The sequence below is a fragment of the Armigeres subalbatus genome, chromosome 2, assembly GCF_024139115.2.
Source record: "Armigeres subalbatus isolate Guangzhou_Male chromosome 2, GZ_Asu_2, whole genome shotgun sequence".
Taxonomy (NCBI): Eukaryota; Metazoa; Arthropoda; class Insecta; order Diptera; family Culicidae; genus Armigeres; species Armigeres subalbatus.
The window spans coordinates 221,034,850-221,055,523 of NC_085140.1; the positions used below are offsets into that span (position 1 = coordinate 221,034,850).

Here is a 20,674-nt window from a genome sequence, read left to right on the forward strand (position 1 = left end):
TAGGGCTATTTCTGTAACGAACAAGTCGTCGGTGCAGAAATCTCATGCAGTTCTGTCTTCGAGCGAGACAGAAACGAAATGTGAATTTTGCGGAAAATCACATGCTAATCATAGCTGCGCCGACTTTAAATCCCTCACTGTCCCGCAAAGATTGGTCAAGGTTCGAGAACGAAATGTTTGTTTCAATTGTCTACGCTGAGCTCATCGGAGTGTCGATTGTTCGTCGGAAAAATCGTGACAAAGATGCAAACGTTGGCACCATACTCTCCTTCATGCTGAGGAAAAACCCAAGCAAGTTTTGGAATCATCAATTAAGCCGACTCCGAAGCTAGCAACAGATCAAGAGGGCCCGTCAACATCAGCAACACCGACGACAGCATTGTGTTCCAGTTTGGCATCTCGTACGCAGCAAGTGTTGCTGCTTACAGCGGTAGTGGACATCTTGGATAGAAACTACCACCCCCACCCATGCAGAATTTTACTGGATAGTGGTTCCCAAGTTAATTTGATATCTCGAGCAGCAGTAAATTTGTTGGGTTTGAAGCTGGGTTCGTCGAACATCCCGGTCTTGGGGGTGAATAACACGAAATAACATTCATCAAACTTTCCATGCAAACGTTAAGTGTCTGGTAACTGACAAGGTGACATCGGATTTGCCAACATCGGTCATCAATGTCAGCGCGTTGGAGCTTCCCCTTAATGTTCAGCTAGCCGATCCGACATTTTCCAACCCAAGTAAGGTAAATATGCTACTGGGCAACGAATGGTTCCTTAAGTTGTTGTTGCCTGGTGAAATAGCAATGGGTGACAGTCTGCCAATTTTGCGTGAGACCCAATTTGGCTGGGTCGTGGATGGTGTGTTCGATGACGGTGCGGTTCATACGCACACAGTCACCATGGATGAATTAAGCCATTCCATTCAACGGTTTTGGGAAGTCGAAGACGTTGCAGATACAGAAGAATGTGGCAGTGAAGAAGCAGAATGTGAAGAACATTTCCGAGAGACTCATCGGAGAGATGCATCTGGGCGGTACATCGTGGAGCTGCCGCTTAAGGAATCCGTCAGCGAATTAGCTGATTCAAGGTCGTTGGCGCTGAAAAGATTTTATGCACTGGAACGAAGACTTTCGTTGCATCCAGACTTAAAACAGCAGTATCAGGATTTTATGGCTGAGTACGAGAGTCTTGGTTACTGCAAGGAGGTTGATGTACGCAAGGATTCGCATGATACCCTCAAGTGGTACTTACCACATCATGCTGTTTTGCGGCCTTCAAATACAACCACTAAGTGCCGTGTTGTGTTTGATGCGTCTGCCAAGGTAGCTGGTCGGTCACTCAATGACGTAATGAAAATTGGTGCCATAATCCAAAGTGATTTGCAATCCATTGCTCTTCGGTTTCGTTTCCCGTTATTCGTGCTGGCTACTGATGTGGCCAAAATGTACCGACAAGTTCTCGTGGATCAGCGACATACACCGCTTACTCGTGTGTTCTGGAGAAATAGTTCCACCGATCCACTCCGTGTCCTTGAGCTGACAACCGTCACTTATGGTACGGCTTCTGCCCCATTCTTGGCGACACGGGCACTACTGCAACTGGCCATCGACGAAGGCGCAAAGGATCCTCTGGCTGCTGACATCGTTAAGAATAGTTTTTACGTGGACAACGCTTTGTTCGGTTTCGATGATTTGGATGAAGCAAGCAAAGCCCAGACGCAATTAATTGATATGCTTGAAACTGGTGGATTTCCTCTGCATAAGTGGGCTTCCAATAATCCTGCGCTGTTGGAGCGGATTCCTGAGATAGAGCGGGACGAGTTGGTCAGCATCGACGAAGGTGGTAGTGCAGTGATTAAAACGTTGGGACTTATGTGGAACCCAGATTTGGACGCTCTGCAGTTTGTGTCTGTCTCAACAGTAAGTGGAAGTAATACTACGAAGCGACAAGTGCTGTCGCTCGTGTCCAGAATGTTTGACCCTTTGGGTCTGGTGGCGCCGGTTATTCTTATTGGCAAACTTCTAATGAAGAATATCTGGAAGGAAGAGCTAGAGTGGGATGACGAGCTCACAGGTGAACTGAAGAAACATTATGATAATTTCCTGAATGCGTTAAGTGGTGTTACGAATCTGCGAATTTCTCGTCACGTGGTGGTCACTGGAGCCATTGCTTTTGAGCTGCATGGGTTTGGCGACGCAACATTGGAAGCATACGGCCCCTGTGTGTATTATAACCGGCAAGAACGACTGAGGTAGACGGAACCGAACGGAGATACTCGCGGAGGAACGATTGATTAATAGATAAGTGTAATAATACTTGATGGGTTTCGGAGCTGTTGTAGAAGAGATGTTACTCGCTTGGTGGTTCGTGTTGAAAGAGGCCGACAGTCGCCGGCTCGTTTATTCGATTGGTATTGGTCATTTACCATTTGCTATAAAATGGTTTATAGCAAATACACTGAACATACTTGTTGATCGTTTTAAAGTACATATCAATCCTTCCTGGTTGAGCCTGTCTGAAGTAGAGAGCGAATTGAGTGACCAAAACATGTTCCACACGGTCGCGACACTATTTGTCTTTTTTCCTCTCTCTATTACTCTTGGCCCGTTTCATTTTTGGTCATAAAGTTTGTCAGTTGTGTTGTCTATTGCTAGTATTTACCGCCGATCGCCTCTCGATCGGAAATCAGCTGGTTAGGTACATAACAGGCCTTGGCAAAACGTCCAGTACGTAATAAACCTCCGTCGCGGTAACAAATATATGTCGTCGTTTTTGTTAACCAAAATTGTTCTTTTCTCTGTTCGCGTAATAAATGTAGTTTTTGAACCCAAGTCCGTCGTGTGTGAAACTATGTTCTGAAGTGTCCGAAAACCAGAATTTGTGTCGCGCGAACATTTGGTCCTTTGATCCGGATGAGCATTCCCGGTAAAGTTTTCGGACATTACGTTTTGGCGGACAATTAGTGAAAGACGTTTGTTCACGAACAATTCCCGCGAACCGTGATGGACGATTAGCACTATTGTGACGGTGAGATAAAAGGCGATCAGTGAATAGTGTCACCATTTTCGATGCGAGCTTGCGCCATCGTGTAAGAACCAGGACATTCGGAAACTGGGTGGATTGCGAAGCTGGAAGATTGCGTCGATTGGTGGATCCAGGGACAGAACGGAGGCTGAGTTTTGGATGACGACGAAAGTGGACACAAGCAGATCAGGACCAGGACAGACGTCTAAGTGACGGAGCGAGGAAGGATAAGGGAGTAGATTGCATGTGTGGTGGCGTTGCATGAATGAAACTCTGTGGCTATAAGGCAAATAAATTGATTGATTGCATGTGAGTCCATATTCTTTTGGAACAGTAGCCCTGATGTCCGCCCGTTAAAGTGTGTTTGGTCTCGGTTTTCGCTGGTTTTATTTCACGATTTCGTTGGTTCCAAGGTTGATTCCCTCTGCTGCTGTCAACTAGGGTGGCCAGTTCTGTCATTCCGTGGTCGTGTTGGGTGGTTCGTCGAGTCGATCGTTGGCAAAGTGAGAAAATAAAGCCTGTTGTGAATTTAGTTTTGCCAGTGCAGTGGAGTGCATTCCATACGAGAACAGTGTTTCCCAAACATTGTTCCGAGTGTCAGTGCCAGTGAAGTGAGAAATGCCTGATCTGAGAACGTTGAATAAACGGGAGCACCAACTCCGTAAATCGCTAGAAGGAATTCAACAGTTTGTCGCAGGTTTTCAAGCAAAAAGAGATGCACGGCAAATCAACGTACGCTTGGAGGCACTTGAAAGGGTATATAGCCAGTTTCTTGATACTCGAATGGAGATTGAGTTGGTCTTAGAAGACGAAGTTGAGAAGGGTGATGTAAAAGAAGAAGACGAGCTAACACAGGCAAATGACAAAGTGAGACAGGAGTTTGAAGACAGCTTTTATTCGCTGAAGGCAGACCTAGTGGCCTTCAAAACGGTGAGTTCCAGTGCATCGGCGGGTGCTACAGGTCAACAGCTGGACTTGCAACCGGCATCCCAGTTTGCAAAGGTGAAACTCCCCGAGATCAAGCTGCCATCGTTTAGTGGGAAGATTCACGACTGGGTGCCATACCGTGACAGCTTCCGAAGCCTTATCCACGATAATTCTCTGCTTTCGGATGTCGATCGTTTCACCTATCTCCGGTCTTCTTTAGCTGGCGACGCTCTGCAGGAAGTGGGTTCCATTGACTTGTCTGCGGCCAATTATGCGGTAGCATGGAAATCGCTCGAGAGTCGGTACGAGAACAAGAAGCTAATTGTCAAGGCACATCTCGATGCACTCTTCGCGGTGGAGAGTCTCAAGAAGGAGAGCTATGGGGGACTCAACCAACTAATAGGTGACTTCGAGAAGAACCTGCAGATGCTTGAGAAGATCGGAGAGAAGCCGTCGGATTGGAGCACCATTCTGGCTTACATGGTGTGTACCAGATTGGACTTGGCGACTTTACGGCAATGGGAAACCCACCACAACAGCAAGGAAGTGGCAAAGTACAGAGACTTGATGGACTTCCTGAAGAGCCACTGCTCTGTATTGCAGTCTGTGGCGCCAGTCGATCCCGTCAGTTCCAACCAGCAACGATTGTCTCGTCCGGCAATTTGCCATACAACGGTAAAATCGACGGCGAAATGCTGGTTTTGCAGCGAACCGCGCCATTCCGTGTTCCAGTGTGTCAGATTCCAGCGTATGAGCGTGTCAGAAAGAATTGAGGCTGCCAACAGAAACAAGCTCTGTCGGAATTGTTTGTATCCGGGACATTTTGCCAGAACCTGCGAGAAGGGAACGTGTCGTCAGTGTCGTCAGAAGCATCACACACTGCTGCATACTGAACAGTCTAGATCCTCCGATCCACCCACGCAGTCAAGACCTCCGACAGTCAACCAACAACACAGACAGCCACAACAGCGATTTACACCACCGAACCAACATACTCGGACTGCTAACACTGCCAATACACAAGACTCACACACAGCCAGCCACAGAACACGCCACCACAAGCCAAACACATGTAGCCCTCCCCGTAACACCGACACAAAACATAGTTTTATCCACCGCCTTGGTCAGCATTAGAGACCGCTACGGCAGATCCGTGCTGGCACGAGCGCTGCTGGATTCGTGCTCGCAGCACTGTCTAATGACATCAAGTTTCGCTAGCAAACTCAAGCTAGACGAAATGCCAGTCTATTTGGCGATTCAAGGAATTGGACCGTCTCAAATTGTTTCCACCAGGCTGGTTACCGCCGTAGTCAGTCCAAGATCACCGAATATTTCGTCATTCGCCGAAGAGATGCAGTTTCACGTGCTGCCAAAGCTAACCGTGTCTTTGCCTACGGCAAGCTTCTCTATCGAAAGCTGGAATTTCCCGGATTCGGCACTCCTTGCGGATCCCATGTTTTTCGAAACAGGACCAATTGACCTCATCATCGGAGCAGAATACTACATGGAGCTGCTGAAGGAAGAAAGGCGAAAGGTTACGAATGAAGGTCCGAGTATGCAAGATACCGTGTTTGGATGGATTGTTTCTGGTCGTATTCCTGAAGTTGGTGCTGCGTACTCTGTAGTTCACATTTGCTCAACGGCGGAGATACAAGAACAGCTTTCAAGGTTCTGGGAAGTGGAAGCTTGTCATTCAGCCAGTACATTTTCGGTCGAGGAGTCGGCCTGTGAAGAATTTTACGACAGAACAACGTTCAGAAACGAAGAAGGGAGGTACGTAGTCACGCTGCCGAAAAAAGAAGGAGTAATCCAGCAATTAGGCGAATCAAGATCAACAGCAGTCAAGCGTTTCATGGGAATGGAGCGGAGGTTCGCAAATAATCCGGAGCTGAAGGCGCAGTACGCGGAGTTCATGAGCGATTACTTGTCTATGGGTCACATGCGAGAGCTTTCCGAGGAAGAAACAAGTGCGTCGTCTTATTACTTGCCTCATCATGCTGTTATGAAGCCGGACAGCACTACGACAAAGCTACGAGTCGTGTTCGATGCATCATGCCGGACATCTAGCGGAATTTCTCTGAATGATGCTCTGATGGTGGGACCCGTTGTTCAGGACATGATTGTGGACATCGCACTCCGCTTTCGAACACACCGATTTGCTCTCGTAGGAGACGTTGCCAAAATGTATCGTATGATACTGTTGAATCCAGCCGACCAGCAGCTGCAGAAGATCGTTTGGAGAGATAGTGCAGAGGAGCCGATTCGAACATTCAGTCTCGTTACGGTTACGTACGGTACGGCATCAGCTCCATACTTAGCCACAAAGTGTCTTCAGCGCCTGTCAGACGAAGGCCAAGGTGCGTACCCCAAAGCTGCAAAGATCCTCAGAAAGGATTTCTACGTGGATGACATGCTGTCTGGTGTAGACGACATTGAAGAAGGGAAAGAGCTCATCGATCAGATGATTGAACTGCTGCAGTCTGCTGGATTCTCTCTGCGAAAGTGGAATTCTAACAGCAAAGAATTGCTGTCAGCGGTGCCGGAGGAATTGAGAGACGAGCGGTCGATTTTGGAATTGGATTCATCGACCGCTGCAGTGAAAACTCTAGGTTTGACCTGGGAGCCCAGCACCGACTGCTTCCGATTTAGTTCGCCAGAATGGAATGAGTCTGCAGAAATCACCAAGAGAAGCGCCCTGTCGGAAGCGTCCCGACTATTCGACCCGCTGGGGCTAGTAGGTCCGGTCATCGTTCAAGCAAAGATTTTCCTGCAGGAGCTCTGGAAACATGACTGCGAGTGGGACGATCCTTTGAACGTACAATTACAAGAGGTGTGGCGTGAGTACAGGCGGAACTTGGTAGGTCTAGCCGAAATCGCTGTTCCGCGGTGGGTAGGTACTAGTTACAGCAACAAGTTCGTTGAGATCCACGGCTTCTGCGACGCTTCAATTAAGGCCTATGGGGCTTGCATATACATCCGCACTATAGCAGCAGACGGAAGCGTACACGTACATCTGCTGACCTCCAAATCGCGAGTAGCTCCGCTCGAGAATTTGAAGAAAAACAAGAAGTCACTGTCCATTCCCCGTCTAGAGCTGTCTTCGGCGCTACTACTGGCACACCTGTACGAAAAGGTCACCAAAAACATCCACATTGTCGCTAGGTGCTACTTCTGGACCGATTCAACTATTGTCGTATGCTGGCTGTCATCGTCGCCATCAAGATGGAAGCAGTTCGTAGCAAATCGCGTCTCCGAAATCCAGCACGTTACGAAAGGGAGTAACTGGAACCACGTTGCTGGAGAAGACAATCCTGCGGACATAATTTCCCGTGGCATGTCGCCGACACAACTGCAATACGAATCGCGCTGGTTCCACGGACCGAATTGGCTAATGCTGGATCGACAATACTGGCCCGATTCCAAGAAAATCGACGAAAGCAGCATCGCCAAGGCAGATTTAGAAGAAAAAGCTGTCGTCGCTGTCCTTCCTGCTATTACACCAAGCGAGGTATTCGGTCTCCGTTCATCGCTGGTAGATCTGGTTCGGCTAACAGTCTACCTCCGTCGATTTAAATGGAATTCATCACCAGCAAACCGATCAAATAAGAAAGTCGGGCACATTACTTCCCAGGAGTACAACGAAGCGCTCAAGGTGTTAGTGAAGCAATGTCAGCGAGAAAGTTTCCCACGGGAGTTTGCAGACATCGCCAAGTACGGTCAGGTTCAAGATTCATCCAGAATTGCTGGACTAAACCCGCAACTTCTCTACGGTATGTTGTGTGTTGGCGGCCGGTTGAAAAATGCAGCTGTATCAGACAGTCGGAAACATCCGTACATTCTTGATCACCATCATCCCTTCACAAGACTCATAGTAGTTTACTACCATCGAAAATACTTTCACGCTGGTCAGCAGCAGATTGTTTCGGCAGTTCGAGAACAATTCTGGCCCACGAGTGTCAGGAACCTTGTGAGACAGGTGGTTCATGAATGTGTCCAATGCTTCCGTGTGAAGCCTAAAATTCAGGACCAACTAATGGCTGATTTACCTCCAGAGCGGGTGCGGCCATGTTCCCCTTTTCAAAAGGTTGGAGTCGACTACTGTGGTCCCTTCTATGTGTTCTATCCGCAACGGCGAGCCCGAGCAATCAAGTGTTTCGTGGCAGTGTATGTATGCTTAGTTACCAAGGCAGTACACTTGGAACTAGCAGCGGATCTGTCAACACAGGCGTTCTTAGCAACGTTACAGCGATTTACGTCACGCCGTGGAAAACCATCGTTAATTATGTGTGACAACGCGACAAATTTCGTTGGCGCCAGGCGGAAGCTGGATGAGCTTGCCCAGCTGTTCACTAGCCAGCAATTCTCGGAAGCAGTCTTACACCAAACAGCAGAGGACAGAATCGAATTCCGCTTCATTCCAGCCCGATCACCAAATTTTGGAGGGCTGTGGGAATCAGCAGTGAAGTCATTCAAGAACTTGTTCAAGCGAACGATTGGTACACGCACGTTGGAGTATGACAAGATGCTAACAGTGCTAACTCAGACGGAGGCAATCTTGAATTCAAGACCGTTGACCCCGATCAGCAACGATCCCGATGATTTTGAGGCTCTCACGCCAGGACACTTCCTAATTCAGCGGCCACTGGTGGCCATTCCGGAGCCCGATCTTGGTGGCATTCCGGACAACAGGATCTCGGCTTGGGAAAGGGTGAGAGGTTTCACCCAGCAATTGTGGAGAAAGTGGTCGAAGCAATACCTGTCCAATCTCCACAATCGGACAAAATGGACGCGGCAGAGACACAAAACTTAACAGTTGGGACTTTGGTTGTCTTTAAGGAGGAAAATTTGCCAGCGTTGAAGTGGCAATTGGCACGGGTGACAGAGGTTCACCAAGGCTCGGACGGAAATATAAGAGTAGTAACCGTTCGGACCAAAGATGGCAGTTACCAGCGAGCGATCTCAAAGATCTGCGTGCTGCCAGTTCGAGAAACTATTTCATCTTCAGCAGAGGAAGTCTAGGACTCCTCCAACGGCGGGGGTCAACTGGCCCCCGCATACCAGTTAAGTTATGTATTTCTTTAAATTTCGAAAAAGTGACCGTCTTATTTTTCTTCAGAGATACCTTCTTGAGCCTGGTCAACCAGACAGCTGACACTTGAATCAAATTCACGAGTTGTCTCACGTCCAATAATGTCCATAGTCTGAGGTAATATGTGTCGTTGTCGTTGGTGAAAGTTACATGTATCCAGTCCAGTCCAGTTCGTCAGTCTAAGAAAATGTGCAATGTCCTAAGACTAAACCGTCAAAAACTGCTTGATATTTGAGGTAACAAGTCGACCGTGGAAGCAAAATGAGGCAGAAGTGCGCAATTCTTCCTCCTTGGATTCACGCTGCGATTGTCCGTGGGTTTGGCCAACCAACGCGGGCTGTTTCGGCATTTGGATCCTGCATCGCAACCACTGAGTTAAGCACCCTTGCTATCAAGATTCAACGCAGTTCCGCATCAAGACATGCACAAGAAACCAAAGTCAGCCAGAGAGAAGGGAGGTCGGCGCCTCGTGAGCGTCCAACGGAGGCCTTAGGGCCTCCTTCCAGGCAAGTCGTTTTTATTTTCAGCATTATAGGCTAAAAAGCACCTTCTCATTTTATTAAGAGGTCACCAACATCACGGCACGGACCACCTAAGCACCACATATATCAGCGAATTTGCAGTCCAATCCCAGAAGCCAGATCACTGATCGTCGTCCCGCCTTGTCTTGTCCAATCGGAGTTGAGTGTCGTTTGTCAGAGTCATCGTCAAGAAGAAGTCGTCGAAGGGAACACGGCAACGAATTCCTGAAAGAGCATCGTCAAGTCAGCATCAAGATACTACAGTCCACTAGTCATCATAATCAACATATTACGAGGCCTGGCAGACAGCTTTTACCCAACGGAACAAATTCAGGCACTGTAACTTGTCTGCCAGGTAAGTTGTTCCGGTTTTCCTCAAAAATCTACACGATATTACATCTGGTTTTCCACTTTGCCGAGGTAAACAAACATCAACTACCGAGAATCACCACCAGCCGGTGGATTATCGTTTTCGTCCTCGTCATCGTCGTCGTCGTCGCTGTGTCGAATGAAGGTCCTACTTCACCGGTACTTGTATCAACAGTCGCAGCAGCAGTATTAGTACATAAATGTATAGTGTGTAAGAAGCAAATTGAAAATCTATCTACTGTTAATTTTGTAAACTTACATTGGTTAGAGCAGGAGGTTTTGAAATTATAGGGATTTCAAGGCGGCCGGTTATGGTTGAGCCTGTCTGAAGTAGAGAGCGAATTGAGTGACCAAAACATGTTCCACACGGTCGCGACACTATTTGTCTTTTTTCCGCCCTCTCTATTACTCTTGGCCCGTTTCATTTTTGTTGATAAAGTTTGTCAGTTGTGTTGTCTATTGCTAGTATTTACCGCCGATCGCCTCTCGATCGGAAATCAGCTGGTTAGGTACATAACAGGCCTTGGCAAAACGTCCAGTACGTAATAAACCTCCGTCGCGGTAACAAATATATGTCGTCGTTTTTTGTTAACCAAAATTGTTCTTTTCTCTGTTCGCGTAATAAATGTAGTTTTTGAATCCAAGTCCGTCGTGTGTGAAACTATGTTCTGAAGTGTCCGAAAACCAGAATTTGTGTCGCGCGAACACTTCCCTTTTTCAAGATTATCGATGGTCTATAAGCCCTAGAAAGGGAACAAAATTTTCAAATATTTACAAAGAATCACTCGATCACTTTTGACATAATTTCTTCTTTTTTTCGAATGCCTTGGCAGGCCATAGAGCGCCAAATTCGATTCACTGGTTCTTCTTCCGATGTGGCTATACCGACGACTGAAACCTCCGCCATTCGTACTCCGAGTATCCCCAGACATACGCTTTGCTGCCTTGTCAACGTAACTCATTCTTCGTGGTGGTGATGGATCGGAACTATCGACATAGGGATCGACATACGCCACCATCGATTGACGTTTCCTTTCGTACGCTTCACCAACGGCCTTCATTTGTCTTCGGTGTGCCGTGGTAGTCATTCCGCCTCCAACTGTAGTCTGTAAAATATTTTTACAAATACGTTTACGAAAATTAGCATACAAACATTTATCCTGAGGGTTACTGTTCCTGTACCATAAGGCATCATCAGCCATCAGGCTGTCCAAAAGATCTTTTCTATGCTTTTTGCCAATATCATCATTAGATCTAGTAATTAATTCATCATTGAGATAATCACAGCTAATTAATGGTACTTTACTGTTATTGTTGTATTGCTTTACATTAATCATATAGATTAACAATTTGAAAGTATAGCCTAAAACCTTCTGAGAAGAAATAAATCCTTCCATCGTCATATCATTTTTAAAATTTATTATAAATAGTCCAATTAGATCCTCCAGTTTTGCGTATGAGCATTTTGGGTCAAGTAGAAACATTTTCATTACGTCCTTAACCATACGAACTATTCTCTCCGCCTTGCCATTAATAGCAAGATTATACGGAGGACTGTTTAAAACCCATATTCCTTGCCTCTCAAAAAGGTTATTGACATCATGAGGATTGAATAACGGACCTGACATTCTGTCTGGAAACCCAAATTTAGCCAAATATGCTAACAGTAGTTTTATCAATTTTTCACATTCCTTTCTATTTTTCATCCATTCAACTTCCATTTTATTTGAAAAGCCATCAACGTTCAATAAATGAACGTGATGTTTGTAGTAGAAAAATCCTTGGTGTATTCTACCAAAAAGTTTTGTGGAAGGAATCCATTTCGTATTAATCAACTGTTTTGGTTGCTCTGCCATAACAGCAGTAGTATCACAAGCACTAAAATTTTTGTCCAAATCAGCAACTGACTGCTCCAATGGGAATCGCAAACAAATATCGGCACTATTATCCCTTAATGCATTGGGAACGTCAATAACTTTCCTATAAATAGGTGTGTCAAATTTAAAAACCAATTCGGCGTCAATACCTTTAATAGGAGTCGAAAAATCATTAATGAAAACATCAGACAATTTAGTCTTGACATAATTCATTAGGTCGTTGTGTTGTTCAATTATTCTGTTTCCAGTTACTTGTTTTTCAAAACTATTACGCCAGTTGGGAAGGAAAACATCCAACCAGGTTCTCCCAAATAAAGGAACAAAATCATGACCACTATCAAATACCAGAAGTTTCAATTTTGCCTTTATATTCCGAAAAATAACCGAAACTATAACTTCTCCAGCAATTTTCAATCGAGAACCGTTTACCACTATTAAATTTCAAAACTTTTCTGTAGGGGAACATCGAAATTAGCCAAAAAAGGCTTTTTTTCAATCACGGAAACGTCAGAGCCACTATCCATCTCCATCTGCACATTATTGCCTTGAATATCTAGTTCTAATAAACATGGATGACTTTTGTTAATGGAGGAAACATGCATGCACTGTAATTCTCCTGGATCCAAATTGTCACTTTTGTCTTCCCAACTATTCATCATACTCGACAAATCATCGTCCGTATTCGTACCAGTTGTTTCTAAGTTGATGTTGTTGATTGGATCCATCTTGAATTGTTCCAGCTTCGGGCATCTCCTTCGAACATGTCCTCGAACTCCACAATAGTAGCACACTCTTCGGTCGATAACGATTCGGCTCTCATTCTTCAGTTCCCCTGGGCGAACCAGAGCATCCTGATGTCTGCGATGCTGATCCTGATGAGACCTCACTTGTTTGAACTGTGAACAATTGTCGACCCGATTGTTGTGTCTATAGTATGGCTTTGCATTGCGCTCCCCAACCGCTGAGGAATATCTGTAGCCTAAACGGCGCTTCATTGGGCCACAACCATGAACTGAATCTGCCATGCGTTGCAAAAAAATATCTCGGCTTCCAACAATAGAAGCGATTTGTTCAAAAGAATGATCATGTGTTAATGTTTTTGCATTAGAAGCAGCTAACTCCCATGTCGATATAATCTTCTCAACTTGAGCTAGATTCAATTTGTCCCCATCTTCCGCTAACAACTTTTGTCTCAAAGCGTCATCCGACAAGCCAATGAGTACGCGATCAAGTATACGATCCTGTTTATCACTCTTGTAATTACAATACTCAGCTTGGAGTTTAAGCGAAAAAAGAAATTCACTGGCTGTTTCACCAGACTGTTGTACTCGGGACTCAAATTTGAAACGTTGGATTAAGGCTGAATCCATTTTGTCCAATTTTCGCTTAAGTTTTTCGATTAGCTCTTCAAGTGGTGCTTCATCAAGCAACCGCTCACTAAAGTACAAATTCTGAGCCACTTCGAAAAGATAATCACCTCCAAGAAGGAACATATGGTCTTTTTTGTCGGCATCTGCTACTTTGTTGATACGAAAATGGTACCCTAACCGCTTAAACCATGATGAAAAAGATTGTCCCTTACGGTACAGATCGATGTTTGATGCTACGTACGCCATGATTTCTATAGCTATTAAAACCAACCAATAATTAAAATTTTATAAAATAATAAACCCAAAATAATTCGGATAAATGTTTCAAAATAATTTGTTAAAATGGTACCATATAAGCACCCTAAATTAAATATTTCAATTGGTTTTAAATAATTTGCGCACAATTTATCAAAAGCAACATACTTCCATTGATCATCAGAAAAATAAAATCGAAAAAAATTCAACAAATAAATTTATCAAAACCGTCTCAATTTAAGGCGTATCCGCCATTAATGCGATAAACGGCCTTTTGTCTAATTGTTACTCAACACAATGCACTTTTTCACGAGCAATGTATACCAAAATAAAAAAATCACTTTTCTCACTATTTAAATATGAATTTCAAATAAAAGAAACAATATCACGGAAACAATATCACCACACAACTTACCACAATCCAATAATACCAAACCCGAAAATTTATTGTGCTCCGGTAAATACCCTTCCGCGGACTTAAGTTTCAAAGGGGAAAACCTGTCCGCCGGCAATCGCCGCTATCTGTATGGAATATAAAGAAGAAAAACACTTATTAATCACTAACTAAATAGTTTTAAAAACTTTTCACTTTTCTTTTGTTGTTCCAATCCTTTGTTACAAAAATAACACAATAGGCGTAGTTTTAATTAAGCATAATTATCTCATAATCAATAAGAAAAATAAATCTTTTTTTCACTCAACAAAAAATCTTTTTCAAAACTTTGTCTTTTCCGTGTTGTCGTTTGTTTTGTTTCGATGAAAATAAATCACTATTATACACCTCATACACCACAAAATGGTGTTTCACTAGCACAAAAACGTGCTTTCACTAGCTTTTTCAATCCCTTTATACTTCACCAATACCGCTTCTCCGGAAAATCCCAGTCGGAAATGTTCCGATATCTACCACCTGCTCTGCAACCAGTCTAAACTTTTTGTACCGCTGCTGTTTAAATCGCGCTTCGCCCCGGAGGCAAAACTGCACACTCCCAGCGAAGAAAGTCTATCTGGCAATTGCCCGGGGAACAGCACTTTTTTTTTCTCACACGCGCACTTTTCGTAGATTTTCCTCGTCGCCAATATTATAACCGGCAAGAGCGACTGAGGTAGACGGAACCGAACGGAGATACTCGCGGAGGAACGATTGATTAATAGATAAGTGTAATAATACTTGATGGGTTTCGGAGCTGTTGTAGAAGAGATGTTACTCGCTTGGTGGTTCGTGTTGAAAGAGGCCGACAGTCGCCGGCTCGTTTATTCGATTGGTATTGGTCATTTACCATTTGCTATAAAATGGTTTATAGCAAATACACTGAACATACTTTTTGATCGTTTTAAAGTACATATCATGTGTACATCAGGTAAATTCTACCTGGACAAGCTGCGGTGATGAAGTTGTTGTGTGCAAAGTCCAAAATCGTCCCGAAGACTGTCCTGACGATTCCAAGAAAGGAACTTTTAGCAGCGCTTTTGCTGAACCGTTTGGTGAAAAAGGTGTTGGCAGCATTAGCGCTGCCCTTCCGGGATGTTACTATGTGGTCAGACAATCAAGTGGTGCTAGCTTGGCTAGCGAAAAACCCGGAACGCTTGGATGTGTTTGTGAGAAACCGGGTAAGTGAAATTACCGCTACTGGACATAAGTGGAGATATGTGAATACGCTGGATAATCCAGCCGATATAGTGTCGCGTGGCCAATCTGCTAGTAGTCTTGAGAAGAATGATCTTTGGTGGAATGGTCCTTTGTTCCTGCGCAGTGAAGAATATCAGGTGGTGGCACCAGGTCCACTGTCCGATGAAGAGGTTCCAGAGTTACGGCGTGCCACTATTTCTTCTGCGGTGGTATTGTTGGAGAAGTTGCCTGTATTTTCTAAGTTCGAGTCCTTCAGGAAGATGCAGCGAGTTTTGGCATATGTTTTGCGTTTCTGCCAGAACGCGAAACAAAAGGTTAAGCAGCAGAGAATCACACAGCGGTTTCCAACAGTGATAGAGATGCGTACCGCCTTGAAACTCATCGTCAGGGTGGTTCAGTTGCAGCATTTTGGTAAGGAAGTTGGCATCATCGAGTCTGGTGAGTACTGCAAAAGATTCTCTACATTGAACCCCTTTCTTGACGATGGAATAATTCGTGTTGGTGGCCGACTGCGAAATTCGAGTTTGCCCTAAGGCGTTAAACACCAGTGGATCTTGCCTAATCAAGATAAAATGGTCCAGCGTCTGATTGAAGCCATTCATCGTGAGAAATTGCATATTGGACCTTCGGCTTTGCTGGCTCAATTACGTCGCCAATTTTGGATTGTGGGAGCTCGTTCTGCTGTGCGCAAGGTAACCCGAAATTGCGTGCGAAGTTTCAAGTTAAATTCTCCGTGTGCCACTCAATTCATGGGGGATCTTCCGGTTGCAAGGTGTGATAAAGCTCCCGCTTTCGTGAAGGTTGGCGTTGATTTTGCGGGTCCCATCCTAATTAAGCAGACTGGAAGAAAAGCAGCACCTGTAAAGGGATACATTAGTGTCTTTGTTTGTATGGTAACGAAGGGCATTCACCTGGAATTAGTGGAAGACCTGTCAGCCGATGCCTTCGTTGCTGCCTTGCTGCGGTTCGTCTCTCGACGTGGTGTCCCTGAACAGATTTTCTCCGACAATGGGACAAATTTCGTCGGGGCTCGCAACGAGCTCAACGTGCTATATAAGCTTTTTAAGGAGCAAGCAACAACTCTCAAGATTTTTGAGTTCTGTCAGTCTCGGCAGATTGAATGGAAGATGATTCTACCAAATGCGCCGCACATGGGTGGTATCTGGGAAGCAGGAGTCAAGAGCACTAAGACTATCTTGAAGAAGAAATGTCAATCGAGTCTTTTAAACACGTCGGAGTTTTCAACCTTGCTTTGCCAAATCGAAGCTCAGCTAAACTCGCGGCCTTTGTATGCTCCTTCCGAGGATCCATCGGAGCTCGAGCCGTTGACGCCAGGTCACTTCATGATCGATCGACCTTTGACGGCTATTCCGGAGCCAAGCTGCGAGGGTATTCCAGTCAATCGTCTGTCTCGTTGGCAGTATGTCCAGCGTCTGCGAGAAGATTTCTGGAAGCGATGGTCACAAGAGTACCTATTGGAGCTTCAAAAACGGAATAAGTGGAATAAGAGGCAAGAAAACATTAAACCAGGAATGGTTGTCCTGATCAAGGATGACAACTTACCACCACAATATTGGAAAATGGGCAAGGTAGAAAACTCGTATTTGGGATCAGATGGATTCGTCCGGGTTGTGGATATTCGAACCAAAGGTGGTTTATTAAAGCGTCCAATCCACAAACTGGCCCCTTTGCCTATACTGGACAATGAGTGCAAGGAATCCGCGGGGGAGGATGTTCGAGCCGTCCCTGCCGAATAAGATGATACAGCGTATCGCTCAACCGCAGCCTGCGATACATTTCACAACCACACGCAGCTGCACGAAGGAAGCAGAATTTGACGCAGCCACAACGCAACAGCGCGAAATGAGCGCGCAAGGAGCGCGCCAAAAGGGAATGGAAAAAAGGATGTTTTTCCAGCCGAGAAGGAAGACACCATCATTGTACGCCGTGCTTCCCACTCGTTGAGACGTGTTGCAAATTCAAGAAGTGAAGTTGAATATCACGAAGTAATGTAAATTAGTTGTAAATAAATTATCGTTGAAGTTAAATTAAGAAAAGGACTTGTTTTATCCGGTATCCGATTTCCGTGGTTCGGTTTTTCTCGGAGAGTTCCGTAGGTCCGCCTATGTTGAGGTTTCCCATACAGTCATGAACAGGTTTGCTAACATCTCTTATCGCAGCAGATACAGTCGCCTCTCGAAATGAAAGCAAAATTGTAATGAGTCGTTGAGATATTTGAAGTTTGATCTTCGCCGATTGTTCTGGAGCGTAAATGTTCTTTTTTATTCCTTCCTTTATTTGTTAGGAATCCTGTATTACTCAACAGCTACTGTGCCGAGATCTACTGTGATATTCTGCCGTACAGAATCCACAATCTATTTTTAGATTTCCATTGCTCAATTATTGTTGTCGTTGCCAGTCCATGTCATCGTGAGTCCATTGTGTCCGTTTGTTCTTATCGTGCATCCAATGATCGTTGCATTGTTCGGTTGCCATTAAGCCGGGTCCGTTGAAGGAATGCCTCTGAGAAGAACAATTTGTCAGTCGTCATCAGGCAGCCGTACGATATGACGCGTTCCCCAATACGCTACCCCATGGGCTATGCATTCGGCGACTGATGAGGGTTTGATGGAGGGTCTGGGAACTCATGACCATCCGCTTGTAAGGCGAACGTGTGGCCAACTACGCTACGGGACCCTCCTAGCGTAAATGTTCTCTTGGTGATTATTTGTTGCTTGTTATTTAACCAACCCGATATCATTGATCAAACTTCTTCTTCATCTTCAATGGCTCTACATTACAACTGGAACTTGGCCTGCTTTTCAATTTAGTATTCTATTAGCATTCCCTCAGTTTTTTATTGAACGCTTTCCTATGCCCGCCATTGCATGATCATGTATCTTGTGTGGCAAGCGAGGTAGCAAGTACAATGGATACACTATGCCCAGAGTGTCGAGAAAGTTTCTGACCCGAAAACACCCTAGACTGGACCGAGAATCGAACTTGCCATCTCCGGATTGGCAATCCTAGACCTTTTCCCGCAAGGCCTAGGATAGGATGCGCCAATTAGTCATTTAAAATCGTACCGGCTGCCGATGAAAATGACAATCGATTACCTACTTCGATTGGCGACATCACATTTTCAAAAGGGCAGCTTTTTGTTAACTTTGACTGTGTTGCTGGTTAATCAAATAGAAATTTATGACAAAATTCAAAAGTTTGGTTTTTGATTTTATGGGTAAAATGAATTTATGCTAGATCCCATCCTTGTCGATGACACTTGAAGACGGGCTTGGTAGTCATATGGCTACTGCTTCTGCCTCATACGCAGTAGGTCATGGATTCAATCCCAGGTCCGTCCCATTCTGCTACTTTGTATCTTTCTCAATATTTCTCATGTTCTAGCAATCGCTAGAACTGGAAATTGACTTCTATACCGTTTCCATTTCAATGCTATAATCAACTTGACTATTCTAGTAGTAGCTGCTAAAATTGGAAATGAACGAAAAAGCTCGTTTCCTACATCCAATAAAAAATTCTATCAGTTGCTTTCTCCTATCTGTCACATTGGCAGCTCGTTAACCAAGACGAACCTCTGCCTCTCGAACCTAACCAAAAATTCCAATAAATTCCGCATGAACTCGTGGCGAGTGCAGAGGTATATTCACACTTAATTTAGTTTACCGGGCTCGGTTGCTGAATTACCGAATTCTCAACAGCTGAGCTCTCGGTAGTCACCTCGGTAAACGACTTCAACAGTTTGCCGAGTGCTCGGTTCTGCATTCAGGATGGCGAAATGTCAAAAAATACCGATCTAATCTGTAAACTGCTACTGAGCACTCGGTAAAACATTACTGGTAAATCTGTAAAAATACTGCGGACTTCGCTAATCAAAACTACCGATTAAAATGTAATAAAATATTTGATTTTCTCGGAAATAGTAAAATAAACAACAAATTATCATGAATTTCATTTGAGTTTTTATTTTATTGGTCACAATTTAAAGCGATTTCATCAAAATAAATAATGACGTTGCGCAGATTCCTGAAGACGCTTTATTCACAAACCTGGCGCAAGTATTAAGTAGCCGTGCATGGACCATATTCAACCTGAAGGTCTAGAAGAAATGACGGTTTGTTAATCAAAGTGGAAGAGCGGCACCTGAAAAAGAAGATTATTCAAAATTGTTAATTTGAATCCAGTTTTTTTATAACTGATATAAATTCAGATATATCTATCAAAACTTACCGGCAACTTTGAACTAGACGCGATTTTTCCACCACAAATTCAAGCTATTCAAGCTTCATAAAACAAATTCAAGCTATTCAAGCTTCATAAAACATTTTAAAACACAATGCACATTGCTTGCAAGAAAACTTCAGAGTAGAAACATGGCGGCAAACCAAGCGTCACCAAGGACTTTTAGGAACTGAGAGCTCGGTACATAAATTACCGTAGGCTCAGTAAAACTTAAAAATTTTACCGAGTGCTCGGTAAAATGACTTGTCAGAATCGAACATTTCAATTAAACCGAGTTGTTCGGTAGTTCACACTACTGAGGTCCAGTATTATAATTCATAGTGCTGAAACAACGGTATAAACTATTACTGAAATCGGTAAATTTTGAACATTTTACTGATCTTCCGGTATAAATTATCTATTACTGGATAAAATCGGTAAAAATCTTTACCGAGGTGAGATTTGGGATTTAAGTGTGTTCGGCTTGCAGTGGGCGAGTGATTGCATCATCATTTCTTTCTCTATCTGTAACAATATCTTTATTTCAAAACTTATGTATATTTTCAGGTTAAAGTTTGGTTTCAAAATCGGCGAATGAAATGGAGAAAAACTGTCAAGCCTGCTTGTAAAAATACATCGCAAGAGATACGCAATGAAGCAGAGCTGCAAAGCTATGAAGAGTCCTCCAACGAAGCAGATAGTGATGACAATGTAATTATCGATTAGTCCATAAATATATCCTTTTTATTCCAGTTTGTATTTCAGTTTTATAAACTATTTAAAACTTTTTCGTAATATAAAAGTGTTGTTCTTGGAAAGAAATTCTCAAATTTGTTCACCATATATACAGCTCTGTAATCTGTTGAAAATTATTTAACACGTAGGGAGTGACTGCTAGTAATGGGTTCCGTACGTGTAACGGCTAGGGCAGCAGGGACTATGTCCAAGGGCTTGACGATCCCTCCCCAGGCCATCTGCGAGTTGTGGCGCCTGCCTAGGATGTGGTGGGGTTTGACAGTGGGCCCTGTTAAACCTCTATAAAAAGCTGCATGTATCCGCAAGTAGGCTCCGCCAAAGCGACCGTGTGCCGCTCAAAGCGCACAAGCCCAAGTCCTGGTGTTAGGTGGGACGCTAAACAGCCCTGACACGACGGCCCTCCGACGAGACAGGAGGTTTGCGCAGGCCCAATAAGCCGCCTTTAAAAACAACTATTACGAACGACATAGAAGATAATACGACTCGATACAATCGGCAACGACCTAGGCGACGAATAAAGGATCACGATTGGAAGCTTGGGACATGGAATTGCAAGTCGCTAGGCTTCGCAGGTTGCGATAGGATAATCTACGATGAATTACATCCCCGCAACTTCGATG

The 20,674-nt window shown here is 44.4% G+C and overlaps 2 protein-coding genes across 2 annotated transcripts in view; one reads left to right on the top strand and one right to left on the bottom strand.

Annotated features, from left to right (window-relative positions):
* The window catches only part of LOC134215920 (homeobox protein HMX3), a 45,602-nt gene extending 25,520 nt beyond the window's left edge, over positions 1–20,082 (top strand). The window contains exon 3 of the mRNA XM_062694999.1: positions 19,866–20,082. Within this exon, the coding sequence (XP_062550983.1) occupies positions 19,866–20,024 (159 nt within the window). The 3' untranslated portion in view covers positions 20,025–20,082. The remainder of the gene's footprint in view (positions 1–19,865) is intronic.
* LOC134215640 (uncharacterized) lies at positions 12,239–14,772 on the bottom strand. Its single transcript, XM_062694785.1, has 2 exons — positions 14,294–14,772; positions 12,239–13,951 (listed from the first exon to the last, which is right to left on the bottom strand). The coding sequence occupies exon 2, from the start codon at positions 13,418–13,420 to the stop codon at positions 12,239–12,241; it is 1,182 nt and encodes a 393-aa protein (XP_062550769.1). The 5' UTR covers positions 13,421–13,951; positions 14,294–14,772.
* Positions 20,083–20,674: the final 592 nt, after the last annotated feature.